The 17,016-nt window shown below is 37.1% G+C and overlaps 1 protein-coding gene across 14 annotated transcripts in view; it reads right to left on the reverse strand.

Moving 5' to 3' along the window:
- The window catches only part of CBLB (Cbl proto-oncogene B), a 224,662-nt gene that overhangs the window by 26,799 nt on the left and 180,847 nt on the right, over positions 1-17,016 (reverse strand). For 11 of the 14 annotated variants that reach the window (XM_044941414.2, XM_044941433.2, XM_025283292.3 and 8 more), the window contains 2 exons: positions 4,212-4,358; positions 51-148 (listed from right to left, as the gene is read on the reverse strand). In XM_044941414.2, the coding sequence (XP_044797349.1) occupies positions 51-148; positions 4,212-4,358 (245 nt within the window). The remainder of the gene's footprint in view (positions 1-50; positions 149-4,211; positions 4,359-17,016) is intronic. The other 3 variants (XM_044941435.2, XM_044941428.2, XM_044941427.2) reach the window with 1 other exon arrangement.

Consider the following 17,016-nt stretch of genomic DNA (forward strand, 5'->3'; position numbering starts at 1 on the left):
AAATTCTGACCATTAAGATGTAGAATACAAAGAGAATGTTTTATACATACCCTTTAAATATATGCCTAACTCAGGGATGTTTGATTTCTTCATCTCTGAGGATGTGCCATGTGTTCCATTCAATATACAGTGACCGTTATCACAAGATCTAGAGCGGAAATCAAAGGACAAAAATCATAAGGGTCATTGCTTTCCATTTAAAAGTCATTTGGGGGTGGAGATGATGGGAACCAGCAACCTTGCTCATATGATAAAGTTGGAAAATAAATATAATTAATTGACTTTTCTGGAAAAAGTGCAGGTAATGTTATCTACATACTATTACTCAAATACTTTTACAAAGCAGAAGTAAATATTCCATAGAAGACAATCTTTTTTTAAAAAAAACTGCAACCAATAATTAGAAGGGCCACAAAACTGTTCATACCCTAAACACACTTGTGGAATTAATATATAATTTTGGAAGATTTCCATATTATCAAGTTTTTGAAGAAAAAAAATGTAATATGCAGGCAAAAATATTTAAAAGTCCCAGTGACTTCATTATTGATTAGTGATACTTAACAGTGTATTTATATTTCTGTAATTTAAGCTTTCCTTATAAAAACCGGAAACCTATCAAGAAAGGAAAGAAACTGAAAGTCGTTCAGTTGTGTTCGACTTTTTGTGACCCCATGGACTATACAGTCCATGAAATTCTCCAGGCCAGAATACTGGAGTGGGTAGCCTTTCCCTTCTCCAGGGGATCCTCCCAACCCAGAGATCGAACCAAGGTCTCCCACATTGCAGGCAGATTCTTTACCAGCTGAGCCACCAGGGAAGCTCAAGAATACTGGAGTGGGTAGCCTATCCCTTCTCCAGCGGATCTTCCCGACCCAGGAATCGAACTGGGGTCTCCTGCCTTGAAGGCGGATTCTTTACCAACTGAGCTATCAGGGAATTATCAAGGAAGGAGAATTATTAAATATTCAGCAAGTCCATGAAAATTCAGATAGGCATTTTCAAAGAACTAGAGCCTGGGGCATAATTTCACCATTGCCATGAACAAAACTCTGGTATTTCTGTCAAGTAGAAAAATGACTTTAGCAAAGGCCTTGGGTATACAACAAATATTTTAATCTGGGTGTCTCTAAAAGGACAATACTTACTAAACAGGTATTTTTGTTGTTGGCTTTAATGCTTTGGAATCAAACTGAACACAATGGATAAGTCCAAGGCACAGGAAGAGAAGCACTGGGCTTATTTTGTCTTCAGAATATAACTGTGCAGCAGACTATCTGCTCACAAAGAGCTACAGAAAGCAGAGTTTACATTTTACTTTTCCTCAATTTACTCCGAATTCTTGGGGCAAAGTAAAAGTACATATATAATGGAGGAGATATTGGACATTTGAATAGTTATTGCAAAGTGCTTCATCTGAAATTCACTTCCTTTCTCTCTGGTGGCCACATCTCTTTAAGGGGACAGAGATGGTTCATTTAAAAATAGTTACTATGTATTTTCATAAAATGATGGATTTTTACTGAACCTGAATTATTCATCTACAGTTTAACATTTTCTATATATTGACAATTTACTTCTCCTGATATTCCAAAGAGAGGAAAAATGCAGAAAGAAAGGTGTCTAAGTTTAGAGTGTTTTGTACAGGACCTAAGAAGATACTTCATCCATCAGCTCTCAAGAACAATTAAATAAAAAATTCACTTCAATTAAATTTAGGGATTATCAACATTTATTATTTCTCTATAACTGGAGAAAGATGGTAATGGTAGTCATAAATCAAATTTATTTTCAGGATTTCAGAGGCCTGTCACCAAAAGTCTCATCCAATATGATGTGACAATTAAAATTTAAAGTCTTAAAATTACACCCCTTACTTACCCAGTGATGAAAAAAAGTGAGATCCCAAGGAGACCAAAAACAAAATCTCATCTTATTTCAGTTTTTAAAATTACTACAAATTTTTAAAAGCCAAGGGAACTGAAAATTTTAACAGTAGATATTTGATGTTAAGGAATAACTTTTTTCTCTAATAAGAGCAGTAGACATATGGCTCTTCTAACATAATAAATTCGGAGAAGGCAATGGCACCCACTCCAGTACTCTTGCCTGGAAAATCCCATGAACGGAGGAGCCTGGTGGGCTGCAGTCCATGGGGTCGCTGAGGGTCGGACACGACTGGCAACTTCACTTTGACTTTTCACTTTCATGCATTGGAGAAGGAAATGACAACCCACTCCAGTATTCTTGCCTGGAGAATCCCAGGGATGGGGGAGCCTGGTGGGCTGCCGTCTATGGGGTCGCAGAGTCGGACACGACTGAAGCGACTTAGCAGCAGCAACATAATAAATTATTATCTCTCAGTTATTTCTCTGTCTTCTCAATGATATTGTTTTACCAATAAATGCCCTTAAGGCCAGCAATCTGCAAAAGAACACTTTGGTTTTCAGTGTGAAATGTGAAAGTGAAAGTGTTAGTCGCTCAGTCATGTCCTATTCTTTGTGACCCCATGGACTATTGCCCACCAGGCTCCTCTGTCCATGGGATTCTCCAGGCAAGAATACTAGCATGGGTAGCCATCCCCTTTCTCCAGGGGATCATCCCAACCCAGGTTCTTCTAAGCTCTGATGGTAAAGAATCTGCCTGCAATGTGGGAGACCTGGGTTTGATCCCTGAGTCAGGAATAATCCCTGGAGGACGGAACGACAACCCACTCCAGTATTCTTGCCTAGAGAATCCCATGGACAGAGGAGCCTGGCGGGCAACAGTCCATAGGGTCACAAAATACATGACTGAGCAAATAACACTTTGAAATATGAAGCGCTGGACGGCTAAGTGTTAATAACCCTGGTTAATAATTGTGCAGAGTGCTGAATTGTGAAAATTCTAACCATGTAATTCATTAAGGCAGATCTATGCTTTAAATGGAAATTTGCTTCTCTTTTTCCAAGTATTATAGTACAATACTTGAAGAAAGGCATCAAAACATTTTTTTTAGATATTTCTTCTGGAAAGAAAGGAACACTCCACTCATAAAACACTCTGTTGACTGACTTGACCTCAAAAAGAAATGGCACACAAGTAAAGATGACACAGATGACTGAAGTGTTCAACAGCTCTCCTATTCCTCAGTCAATAAAGAGATACTGCAAGGCAAGAAGGCTGGGATATGAGCAGTAGCTGAGCCCTCTTCTGTATACACCAGGCAGCGCTCCAGGGATGTAATTATACAAAGAAAACTGGAGCTCAGGAAAGAAGTTTGAAACTGAAATTTGACTTCTTGAGTACTAAATATATTTGGAGAAGGAAATGGCTACCCACTCCAGTATTCTTCCCTGGAATATCCCACGGACAGAGGAGCCTGGCAGGCTATAGTCCATGGGGTCACAAATAGTCAGACATGACAGCATTCACTGAATGTTAATACGTCAGATGTAAAAAAAAAAAAAAAAAGAGTGAAATATTATTAGATTATGATTTACTAATTCAATTATATAAATGAAGAATCATAAAGACAATCTAATATTTTGATACACACCACCCATTTTTAATAACAAAGACCGAGGCTGTCTCCAAAGGAGGAAGAATAAATAGCTGACAAGAAGAAAAGAAAGCCAAACACTATTCCTCACATGCTTGTTTAATCCAAGGGAAAGTAAAATAGTACCTGATAAAAATAGTTACGTGAAATAATTTGTTTCAATTCTTCGAGCTCTGAAGCAGGTAGCACACCAAGAAGGAAAATAAATATGTTATACTAGTCCTTATATCATAAAGAAAAATTCTAAGAAGGTTGGTATAATAACTTAGTTTCTAAGCAACAGCATTTCTTCATGAGATATGTGCTTAGAAGTGATAAAAAGCACTGAAAATAGCTTACTTCTGAAAATCCATGAAAATCACCACTATATGTAACCTACAGCAAAGTTTTACTAGAGTATAATTTGTTTTTTGTGGAGGTGGGCAACAAATTATTCCCTCAGACTTTTAGTCAACTAATTTAGTCAGAGGGCTTCCTAGTTAATTAGAAATCTGCATCATTTTGTTTTCTCTGAAAGTCATGGAGAAAAACAGTATTATAGGTGGAAGAGGTTTTGAGCAAGAAATAAAAGGTTTTTCAGTAGACAGATGCGATTCAGTTTAAAAACAAATACCATAAATGATAATGCTTATCCAGATGTGAGGTGACAAAAAATGGCCCATAGTCTTACCTAGGAGGAGGTTTTACATTATGGCAATGAGATGGTTGTGAACTCAAGGAAACAGGATGGGATGAAGGAACCTTGTATTCATCGTCATCTTCCTCTACTGGGTCTCTTGTTTTCTCTGAAAGGGAATTTGCTAGTGGACCAGTACACCTACCAGAGTGGAAAAAAAAATCCAGTCTAGTTTTAGCATAATACTTTAGGACAGGCAACTCTGATGTGACCTATTTAAATCAAAGAATCTATGTTGTCACTTGGGTTCATTTTTTAATTACAGGGTAACATCCTAAGGGCTATTCTTATACTAAATACAAATGAAAAGGATTTTTAATCTTTTGTTAAGACCCTATTGGTGAAATAAAAGCATTTTCATACTTATAACTTCAAAATGGCACAATAAGAGAAACCAGTAACCTATCAAATAAAATGAAAAGGTCCTGGAGTTGTAAGTGAAGGCATAAAACTATTTACATCAAAGTTAGTAAAATATTAATTTTGTTTCAACTTAAATTTATAAATTAAGATGATATATATGCATAGATGGTTGTTTTATACATTAAGTATTTATAGGTCAACTTTCAGTCTCCTGTATTACGTACAGTTGAAAAAAAATACAGTTTCACTAATGAAACAGTTCTTTCTCCTGCGAAGTTACAATTCAGATTGTTAATTTTTGCCCCAAAAACAACTAAGATCTAAAAATGACTGGGACAATTAGAAGTAGATAATAAAAGAACTTAAGTCTTTAAGTGGAGTCCATTGTTTTCATGGTGCAAATTTCCTGGCTATATAAAAAAGAATGAAAATATGTAAAACAATTACCTAAAAAGAAATTTTTTCAAGCATTTTACTCATTCATGTGAGTAAATAAACAAAGTCAATTAACAAGCCCAGAAAAAAGTATTTTTTTTTTAACAGTTATTATTAATGGAGTTTACTCTAAACCCTTGCTGACACCAATTAAAAACACCAAAGTAGAAGCACAGAAACCTACTGTGACAAACTTTAGGACACCCAACCAGTTTGCAAGACTGGAGGTACATATGGATCCAAAACATTTTGTGAATCATGAACCTCAAGATAAACCTGTTAATGTCTTTTTTTTTTAAATCTTTGTGACTGCAATTTTGCAACACCTTCTGTAGAGGGAGCAAGAGGCCTTTGGTATTTGAGCCATTAAGACAAACAATTTTTTCATTTTTATTTCTCCTTACTAGTTTGAATGAAAACAACTTTAAGGCTTTTTCTCCCTGCCCATTAAAAGAAGACATTCTGAAAAACCTAAAGGTTCTCAAATTTCAACCATATATCAGAGTCTCTAGGAAGTTCAGAGATGAATTTTCAAGTCTATTTTTGCCCGTCTTTGAAGACTTTTTCAATACTGATTTTTGAATTCTTGTTTGTTTGAGCGACCTTGGGATTCAAAATGACAGTTCAGGGTGAAATGAAAGCACAGTGATGCAGTGACAGGAGTCCACTGTCACCAGCCAGAGCACAGGCTAATAGCCTAAGGGTTACACCTACCACGGTGTAACCTAGAAAGATGTACATCCCAAATGAAGGCCATTGAGTACACAGACTGCGAAATGGTGATCTGATGGGAATTAGTGCAGGGATTTCAAACATTAACTTTTCACAAATTCTTATAAACATGGATATAAATTTAGCTAACACAACGGCCAGAAAGGGTTCTGTTAGCAAAAGAAATAAAAAAGTCCACATACTTTCTATGTCCTAACATACTTTCATGAACAATGAATTTTTTTTCCCTAGGAAATCGAGGCATATATCATATAAAAGAAAAAGATTTGTTGACCAAATATTCAAAACTCATTAATGTCAGGAATGTTCTGCTTGTTCCAGCTTAATTCTAAAGATTTAAGAGTTTTCAAAGAAGCAGTGTACTATCACATAAGAATGGACAATTTTTGAAATCAAATCTGGATGTTTGATTTTATCTTCAATGATAAAGAATTTAATCAAGGTAGTTCCCCCCCAACCCCGCACTGTTTAGCTGCAAATCAATAGATGGAGTATCCTGAAGAAAATGAAAAGCAAAGGGCATCTAATATTTTACTGCTAAAACCTACTGTGGAGTGAAGTGTTTCAGACACTCAGTTGGGTCTGACTCTTTGTGACCCCATGGACTATATAGTCCATGGAATTCTCTAGGCCAGAATACTGGAGTGGGTAGCCCTTCCCTTCTCCAGGGGATCTTCCCAACCCAGGGATCGAACCCAGGTGTCCCGCATTGCAGGCAGATTCTTTACCAACTGAGCTATCCAACTAGTTGTAGAGAGTTAACTTAAATATATTTTAAGGAAAGTCTTTGAGTGGCATTTGCTTCATATCTAAATCCAAAAAAAGGCCTGGATATCCTGATATCCCACTCATCACCATCTTAATAAAGTTCTAAATAGACTTTATTTCTCTTCTTTATTGTATTTTTAATGCAGACTTTTTATATCAATTTAATATTCTAATTAAAAATAAGCCAATATATAAGAATACTATTCCAGCAGAGACATTACTTTGTCAACAAAGGTCCATCTAGTCAAGGCTATGATTTTTCCAGTGGTCATGTATGGATGTGAGAGTTGGACTGTGAAGAAAGCCGAGCACCGAAGAATTGATGCTTTTGGATTGTGGTGTTGGAGAAGACTCTTGAGAGTCCCTTGGACTGCAAGGAGATCTAACCAGTTCATTCTGAAGGAGATCAGCCCTGGGATGTCTTTGGAAGGAATGATGCTAAAGCTGAAACTCCAGTACTTTGGCTACCTCATACGAAGAGTTGACTCATTGGAAAAGACCCTGATGCTTGGAGGGATTGGGGGCAGGAGGAGAAGGGGACGACAGAGGATGAGATGGCTGGATGCCATCAATGACTTGATGCAGATGAGTTTTGGAGAACTCCAGGAATTGGTGATGGACAGGGAGGCCTGGCGTGCTGCGATTCATGGGGTTGCAAAGAGTCGGACATGACTGAGCGACTGAACTGACTGACCACTATGATGAAGGTCATTGAAAATGAAGATGGGTAGGCATGTGTAGGGGCTTCCTTGGTGGCTCAGACGGTAAAAGAATCTCACTGCAATGCAGGAGACCCATGTTCTACCCCTGGGTCGGGAAGGTCCCTTGGAGAAGGGAATGGCTACCCACTCCAGTATTCTTGCCTGGAGAATTCCATTGACAGATAAGCCTGGCAGGCTACAGTCCATAGGATTGCAAAGGAGTTGGACACGACCATCTGACTAACACTTTCAGGCACGTGTGGGGGTTATACAGAAAATATCTGTACCTTCTCCTGAATATTGCTGTGAATCAAAATGGCTCTAAAAAATAAAGTGTTAATAAAAGAATCTAAAAAAGAACAGATGTATGTATATATAACTGAATTAGTCTGTTCACCTGAAAATAACACATCACTACAAATCAATTATACTCCAATAAAATTAAAATTAAAATTTCTTTGGAAGGAATGATGCTAAAGCTGAAACTCCAGTACTTTGGCCACCTCATGCGAAGAGTTGACTCACTGGAAAAGACTCTGATGCTGGGAAGGATTGGGGGCAGGAGGAGAAGGGGACAACAGAGGATGAGATAGCTGGATGGCATCACTGACTCAATGGACGTCTGAGTGAACTTCGGGAGTTGGTGATGGATAGGGAGGCCTGGTGTGCTGCGATTCATGGGGTCGCAAAGAGTCGGACACGACTGAGCGACTGAACTGAACTGAACATTAAAATATTAATAAAATGAGAAAGGTACAAATAGATAATTTTCATATAAAATCTGTCTGTAAATTTGTCTATAAAATTTTATTGTATATAAAATACCACAAAAGAAATCTCAATTTATGAAAATTATTACACTATTTGTAATTATTTGGGGAATTTTGTGTTTTTTTGCCTTCAAAAACTCATTTAAAATATAGGTTCAATTTTACTTGCAATCAGGTAACTGGTAAAATTAAGTTTAAGAACTTTTGATAACTATCATGTATGTTTACTTCTGGTAGTAGAGAAAATAATTTATGTGACATGGGGGAGAGTTTACTCATTGATTTAGCTCATGGGAAATTTTTAGGATACCAAAGGAATAAAACAGAGCAATTTTATTTGGCTGGTTCCAAGTTAAAGCTGCCAAGTAAACCATCCTTCCATTTACAGCCAGTACTTCATTCCCTTTATATGATCATCATACATTCACAGAGTGTTTTGCACTGTGGCTGTCATTTCTGAGTTAATACACTGGTAATGCACAAAGACACACAGTATTGAAGATACATAACCATCCTTCCCACAGCCTGCACCTCTTGTTAAATTCAGCATGTGCTATTTAAACCTTTAGTGAGAAATACATCCACTTTCTGCATGTGCACACCTGAAACAGAACAACAATATATTTTCTAATGCTTTTCTTAGTGATTTTTACATTCTGAACTGAAGGCTCACAGATACACTCCTCTACAGCCTTCGACATTCCTGATTTCAGAGGTATATAATCAGAGGGGTGACCGTCTGCATAGCCCTTTGGCTTTACCTATATAACTTATACCTCAAACATCACCCTTACCAAGTACTTTTTTCCCTTCATTTGAGCAGTTCCTGATACCTTGATTAGTTCATTAGCTTTTCCAGAACCAAAGCAAAGTAGGAACATCCATCTTTACTGTTTATAGATGAACCTCCTGTGACATTGCCCCACAAAACAGTAACTTTCTTTGAACTTTAATCTTTTCTATTATATGTATTTAGTAAATGTTCATTCACTGACACTGTGTTTTCCATATAGTCATCTATGTCTTCCTTCTTTTTCTGTCTTAACTGCAAAATGCTTAAGGGTAGACCCTGAGTCAACCAAGATCTGGCGTGGTGTGTCCCAGAGCACTCACGGCTTTCAGACAAAAAGAATGAGAGGCTAGTAGAGAGATACATGACCAAACTGTTATGGGAAAGAAAGCTATTTTTAGCATCCCTTTATAATGTAGAAAATGTTTGAAATATATTATTTTGCTTATTTTCCACATGTAACAAGCTTTAATAATCTCTTAAGGCAAGGTTTTAAAAAATATATTTTATTAAAGTTCAATATTCAGAGCCTGGGATATACCTTAGTCCATAGGTCTTATACTAATTATCCTGGTCCTGAGAGAGAAAACACCCAACTCAAAGAAATCACAGCCCAGCAAAGTGGTGACACATAATCCAGCTGTATTTGAAATGAGGATTACATATGTGCCACCTGTAAGCCATTTCCCCAGCATCTCAGAGTGTGCTCTATAAACATACATACTAATTTTGAAGATTCTTTTTATGACATCAAGAAGAATCAGGGCGGTATATTATTAGGCCAAATGTAAGCCTTAAGTATAAACACTTTAACTAACTTGCTTTTAAGTTGGAGAAACAAATCTTAAATTAATTTTTAAGTTAATTTATCCAGGCTCAATATTCATTCCTAACACTTCAAAAGGACTGTTTTAGAAATCAAGAAGATAAATATTTGGAAAACTTTTTTTTTTTGAGAATCTAGTCTTCTAATAACAATGTTGAACATTAAAAACTTCACAATGATATTAAAAGTGTTACTACTTATAATTGCCAATAACTAGAAATGGCTGGATGGCATCACTGACTCGATGCACATGAGTTTGGGTGAACTCCAGGAGTTGGTGATGGACAGGGAGGCCTGGCGTGCTGCGATTTACGGGGTGGCAAAGAGTCGGACACGACTGAGCAACTGAACTGAACTGAGACAACTCGAATGTCCCTCAGTAGAGGGATGGATAAACCACAGTGTGTTTTACAATGGAATACCTACTCTGGACAATAAAAAAGAAACAAGCTATTGATACGCTTGACAGCTTGGATGAATGTCAAATTCCCTGTGCTAAGTAGAAAGAAGCCAAACTCAAAAGAGACTATAACTGTATGATTCTATTTATATGACCTTCTGGAAAAAGCAAACTATATGGACACAAATCAGATTGATAATTTCCATGGGTTTGGGTAATCGAAGAAATTGACACAGGGCCTGGGGGATTTTTTTGGAGTGAGGAACTGTTCTGAACTGTGGTGGTGAATACATGACTCAGAATTTGCCAAAACTCACAAAACTGTACACTAATAAAGCAGGGCGAATTTTACTGTATGAAAATTATGCTTTAACAACTGGAAAATTTTCATTTGAAGTCTGTAAATTCACTTTAACTCATTTAAAATATTGCAGATAGGCATCTTTCACAAATATGCTTAATATCCCTACTGGCTTTCAAATTACTTATCTAATTGTATTTAAGCCTACAGAGAAATGTTGACAGAAACAAGAAATGTTTGAATGTGGTGGAATACGTCAAGATGCCTGTGCTTAATGTGAAAACAAAAATCTCATTCTAACCACATGCCTTCTCTATGAACGGATCAATATATTCATGGGGAAATGGAGAATATATGATAAACTATGCCGCTGTGGGGCAAAAAAAGACAGTATGAGGAATATAGTTTAGATTGTATATTTAAATAGAATGTAGTGGCTCACATTTCTGTCTAAGGCTTCTAATTATTTGTGAGCATAAATCAGTTGTATAGTAAATTATAAGTAAATTTGTCAGACTACTGGGATTAATGTTAATACCAGTTTTCATCTTAGCTTTCACTCAGAGAAAATGAAAAATTAGTGAAATTAGTGGCATTCCCACACCCAGATTATAGCCATCCTCCAAATGTCATTTTAACCTCAAAGGATGAGAGAGATAACAATACTGTATGAATTTAGATATTATAAAACTAAAATAAAAAGGAGAAAGATAATATCCATAGTGTTTTTTACCTTTTCCACATATTCTCTTTCTGTTGAGATTAGTTTAAAATGATATACTTGCAGCCCTCAATTCTTTTCATCACTGTCCCAACAAGTAGGTTTTAGGGATCCACCACAAAACATTAAAAAACATATGTTAGGATGGTCAAGCTGCTTTGCAGGAGATGTGAACAAAATTTATAAATCAATAGGAATATGCAGAAAAAATAAAGTCTGAGTTTCAAATACTGAGTTGTATCAGTAGGTTAAAACCAAATGAACACGCATTTCTATGTAATACATCAATGAGAGAATGCCACAGCATTCATTGTGAACAAACTGAAGAGAAGGACCCAGTGATACCATTCCTTACACATTAGGTCGATTGTAACTTACAAAGAACTGCCATCTTCAATAACAGTGCACCTTTCCATCTACCCAAGACAAAGCAAACAAAAATGAAACAATACTAATGTATCATCTTGACAAATATTGAAAATATTTTTACTTGAATAAAAGCAGGTTCAAAAATTAACAAGAGAGCATCACTGTTCATTCACTAGGGTTAAGAAAAGAGTAGCTGCTAATTACATCTTGATCTTCCATCTAAAGTTTTCTACCGTCTTTTCTTATCTGTAAATCAATGAAATTAATTTCTTATCGTTAAATATAAACAGGATTAAGGTAAAAGTGACATGCATACTGTCTACACAGATCCTCAAGTGAACAATAACAGAACATGTTTTCCTGTTCTTTTGCCGTTAACTATAAACAATGAAGCCTGCTACGCACCATATATAAGATGAAAAATTTCCATCAAGCTTCTTTCCCTTAAGCTTTTAAAAATTACAGTGTGATGTTTGCTTTAATAGCTCCTGTGGCTTATTAATTTCTTCTCTGTTTTTAACTCCCCAGTCAAAACCAAGCAAAACAAAACAAAAATATCCCTTCTCCCATGAATTTGCTTATATATAATATAAAGTTTAAAGCCTCAATAGTATGTCCAACTGTCCCCTCAGCATCACTGTTTGGACATGTGTGTGTAATCGGCACCTGAAACTCAACAAATCCTTAAGTCTTAAATTTACGACCTTTGCCCCCTACCCACACCTGCTCCTTCTCCAGTCTCCCTCCATCTGATAAATGGCACCAACCCATTCACTCAGTTTCTTTAATGAAAAAACCTATATAAGAATCATCCCTGATTTATCATACCTCACAGACATCCAATTTATTAACAGGTACTCTTGGATGGTGGGCCATGTAACTCCATCACCATCATTCTAGTCAAAGCCCTGGCCATCTCTTACTGGTTCACCGCATCAGATGACTTCCGACTGACTACACTCTCACTGGTCTCTCTGCTCCCATTTCTGCTGTCCTAAAGACGGTTCACATAGCACCGAGTGAAACTCTTTAAACACACAAACCAGCATCAAGTCACAACATTGATCAAAACCCTTAATGGCTCCTAAAACTTATCAAACCAGAGTTCTCTCATGACCTTAAAGGCAATATATGATTTAGCTCCTGTCTACTGTACTCAACTTCAGCCCTCCTGTCCCTCTTGCTCTTCTCCAGATATGCCAAAGGGATTCACCTGCTTCACTGTTTTGTACTTGAGTTCTACCCCTTTATGCTCTTCACCCTGACAGCCTCAATGCTTGCTGCCTTCTTTCAGGTTTCTGTTCAGTATTACCTTTCCCGATGACCTCAACCAAAATATAAACCTTCCTTATCACTATTTATCTCTTTCCCTGGTTTATTTTTCCTTCCAGCACTTACCACAGCCTGACAATATACTATGGTTATTTGTTTACTTGCTGTTCTCCCTAACTAGACCACAAATTCCAATGAGGGTGCGACTTTACCTAATTGACTCTGAATCTCCAGTCAGTACATGCAACTGAATGAAACAGAATAGTAAGGCAAAACTATTCACTGAGCTTTTTGAATTGTGGTGTTGGAGAAGATTCTTGAGGGTCCCTTGGACTGCAAGGAGATCCAACCAGTCCATCCTAAAGAAGATCAGTCCTGGGTGTTCATTGGAAGGACGGATGTTTGAGCTGAAACTCCAATACTTTTGGCCACTTGGTGCGGACAGCTGACTCATTTGAAAAGACCCTGATGCTGGGAAAGATTGAGGGCGGGAGGAGAAGGGGACGACAGAGGATGAGATGGTTGGATGGCATCACCGACTCAACGGACATGGGTTTGGGTGGACTCTGGGAGTTGGTGATGGACAGGGAAGGCCTGGTGTGCTGCGGTTCATGGGATCGCAAAGAGTCGGACACGACTGAGCGACTGAACTGAACTGAAAACATTAGCACCTTATCTGTTTAGAAAAAAATCTTTAACAATGATCAACACCGCCACCTCCCACAACAAAAAACCTTTCTTACAAAACTATGAAGTAATATTGATTCAATTTAATATTGTGTATTTAAAAGCTTAGTAAGTCAAAAGTACAAAAGGTCTATTTATAAAGGACAAGAAACAAAAAGAATATTCTTCTAAAAAATGATATTCCTCAGCATTTCAGAACATTATCTTACCTGAAGTAATTATTCCATTAATACCCATAATAATAGCTTTGCTTATTGGCCAACATCTTGTGTAAAGTAAAATAAATATTTTTAATTGTTTCAGGTTTCATTTAATTTTGAAAAATCAAATTATCTTAAGATAAAACCTGACACTACAATGAAAAGAATCTACATAAATTTTTCCTTCTTCCCCTAAATTACAATTACCCACATTCAGTTCAGTTCAATTCAGTCGCTCGTCGTGTCCGACTCTTTGCGACTCCATGAATCGCAGCACGCCAGGCCTCCCTGTCCATCACCAACTCCCAGAGTTCACCCAAACTCATGTGCATCAAGTCAGTGAAGTCATTCAGCCATCTCATCCTCTGTCATCCCCTTCTCCTCCTGCCCCCAATCCCTCCCAGCATCATGGTCTTTCCCAATGAGTCAACTCTTCAAATGAGGTGGCCAAAGTATTGGAGTTTCGGCCTCAGCATCAGTCCTTCCAATGAACACCCAGGACTGATCTCCTTTAGAATGGACTGGTTAGATCTCCTCGGGACTCACAAGAGTCTTCTCCAGCACCACAGTTCAAAAGCATCAATTCTTTGGCGCTCAGCTTTCTTCACAGTCCAACTCTCACATCCATACATGACTACTGGAAAAACCATAGCCTTGACTAGACAGACCTTTGTTGGCAAAGTAATGTCTCTGCTTTTGAATATGCTATCTAGGTTGGTCATAACTTTCCTTCCACATTACAAGCATTTATTTAAGAATTTATAGCTAAGTGTCAATCATCTTAAATAGAAACATTTAAGGAAAAAATAAATAAATCTATACACACTAGTTGGGGTTCCCTTGTAGCTCAGCTGCTGTAGAATCTGCCTGCAATGCAGGAGACCCTGGTTCAATTCCTGGGTTGGGAAGATTCCCTGGAAAGGGATAGGCTACTCACTCCACTACTCTTGGGCTTCCCTGGTGGCTCAGACAGTAAAGAATCCACCTTCAAGGAAGAAGACCTGGGTTCGACCCCTGGGTTGGGAAGATCCCCTGGAGGAGGACATGGCACTCCAGTATTCTTGCCTGGGACAGAGGAACCTGGTGGGCCACAGTCCATGGAGTTGTGAAGAGCTGGGCACAACTGAGTGACTAAGCACACCACACACTAGTAGTTTCAGCTTGCTTTCACGAGAATATATTTTAAAATTAATTATATATTCTTCTAGGTCACCAGATAAATTACACCATAAAAGTCACAGAATCATACTGTTTTACAAGAAAGTAAACACTATCACAGAGTAACCTCTTCTATCAATATCATGGGAATTAGAGTAACATCAAATGATTTGACAATTACACTTCAGTAAATATTAATAACACAGTATAGATTTAAAAGTAGATATTAGGTGTGACATTACTGAATTCACCATTGGGGCTTCCAACATGTGGGAGGCCCGGCAAAAGTCTGTGTTGGGTAGGTTCTTTACCATCTGAGTCACCAGGGAAGCCCCTATGTTGGGTAGCAGTCTGTTATTTTGCTATGGCATAATTCTGAGCCATGCACTAAGACACTAACTTGGAAACAGGGACTTGAATATCCAACATCCCTATATCACTGAGTGACATTTTGCTAAGACCTCTATTCTACAACCCTCCAGAGCTGAGAATCTATACTCATTGTACTCTGGTTACACACTCTAATGAAGCTGAAATCACCCAAAACAAAGCAAGCAAATAAAAAAACCCAGAGTAGTAATCCAATTTACACTGGCTTCAAAAATGGGATACAACCAACTAACTATAAATGGACATTCAAGTTGCCAAGTACGCATTTGTAATTAATACTTTAGATAACTTTCTCTTAGAAAACCACTGCATGAAACCTAAAAAGTTGAAGTTCTAAAGGATTTAATTTTGTTTGGTTGCTAAATTGTATCTGACTCTTTTGTAACCCCATGGACTGTGTAGCCTGCCAGGCTTCTCTGTCCATGGGATTATCCAAGCAAGGATACTGAGTGGGTTGCCATTTCCTCCTCCAAGGGATCTTCCTGACCCAGGGATTGAATCTGTGCCTCCTGGACTGCAGGCAGGTTTTTTACCAAGCCACCAGGGAAGCCCAAAGGATTTGAGAGATCATTTAAGATAAACAGATCCCTTCATTTATCAGATGGAGAAAGTGAGGCTCAGAGAAGTTACCTGGTTGAAAGATAGACAAATACTTGATACTGGAGTCACCTCTGGGACTAAGTCTGATATTATTAATATTTTAATATTCACCTCAGAATTCCATCCCGGTTTCATAATAAATACAGTGTAGCATAAATAATTCAGAAAAATGCTTATTAAAATATTGACAAAGGACAGCATGAAAGTATCTCTACAATATAATCTAAATCATGTAAAAAAGTAAAAAAAAAAAAAAAAAAGTAAAATGTTAAGACGCTGGCCATTGATTGATATTTGGGGTATGTATATGCTTGTATTTATGTATCTGTTTTTTTCTTTCTTTATATATTTTCTGTATTTTCTACAATGAATAACTGCTACCCATATGTCAGAGTAAATAATAAAATGGAGAGATAAACATGCTATTAAAAGCCAACACTTGTAATTTTAACTATGGTTAATTTGCAGCATGCAAAATAGGAAATTAATTTGCTATTAAGGATGCACTGTTAAAGTATTTTTCTGTTAAGTAAAGCAGCTACATTGTTTCTGAGGGAAAAAAAATCAAGAGTAAATGGGACAAAAATATATCCACCTACATATACAAAATGAAATGTTAGAAAAATATCAATTAAATGCAGTTTACTATGAATTTGTTGTTCTTTATTTATAGGAAAAACAAGCACTTCATATTAAATATAAATGAAGCAAAGTGTAACCTCTGCCTTTTATCCCATTTGCCAATATGAATTTAATAAACAGAATGCAAAATTTTAACCTCTAATTGTAGCCAGATTTCATGTAATTCATTTTCTGATGTTCTCTGAATTAGAGGTAATTGAGCTTAGATGTTTTAATTATGTATACATATATCCAGAGTTCATTTGGGGCTATAATATCATACGTTATTACTGATGTAGTGCCTACTACACAGAATATGTATATTTGCTTCTAACTTCCATGTCTTCTACATATCTGGCAGCTCCAGGAAAACCGGCCACTGGAGGATGGTCCAATTAGCTTAGTTCCCCACTGTCTCCTAAATGATGTCAATTTCACACTCTTTGCTTTTCCTCATGGACACTCCTTCCCAATTGTGCCCATCCTCTATGACTCAGTAAATTTCCAACTTCTCTAAAAACATCCTTGACTTACAAAGTCTATACTGGACTCTTCTCCAAGCATGTACAAAAACTAACAAGTTAGATTCGTTCAATTTACTGCATGATGTTCTCTTGTGATTTTATGTATATTAACTTTATTTTAAAGCAGATTGTAAATTTCTTGGGAGCTGGTATGGACTTTCCAGTTGGTGC

The sequence above is a fragment of the Bubalus bubalis genome, chromosome 1, assembly GCF_019923935.1.
Source record: "Bubalus bubalis isolate 160015118507 breed Murrah chromosome 1, NDDB_SH_1, whole genome shotgun sequence".
NCBI classification, from domain to species: domain Eukaryota; kingdom Metazoa; phylum Chordata; class Mammalia; order Artiodactyla; family Bovidae; genus Bubalus; species Bubalus bubalis.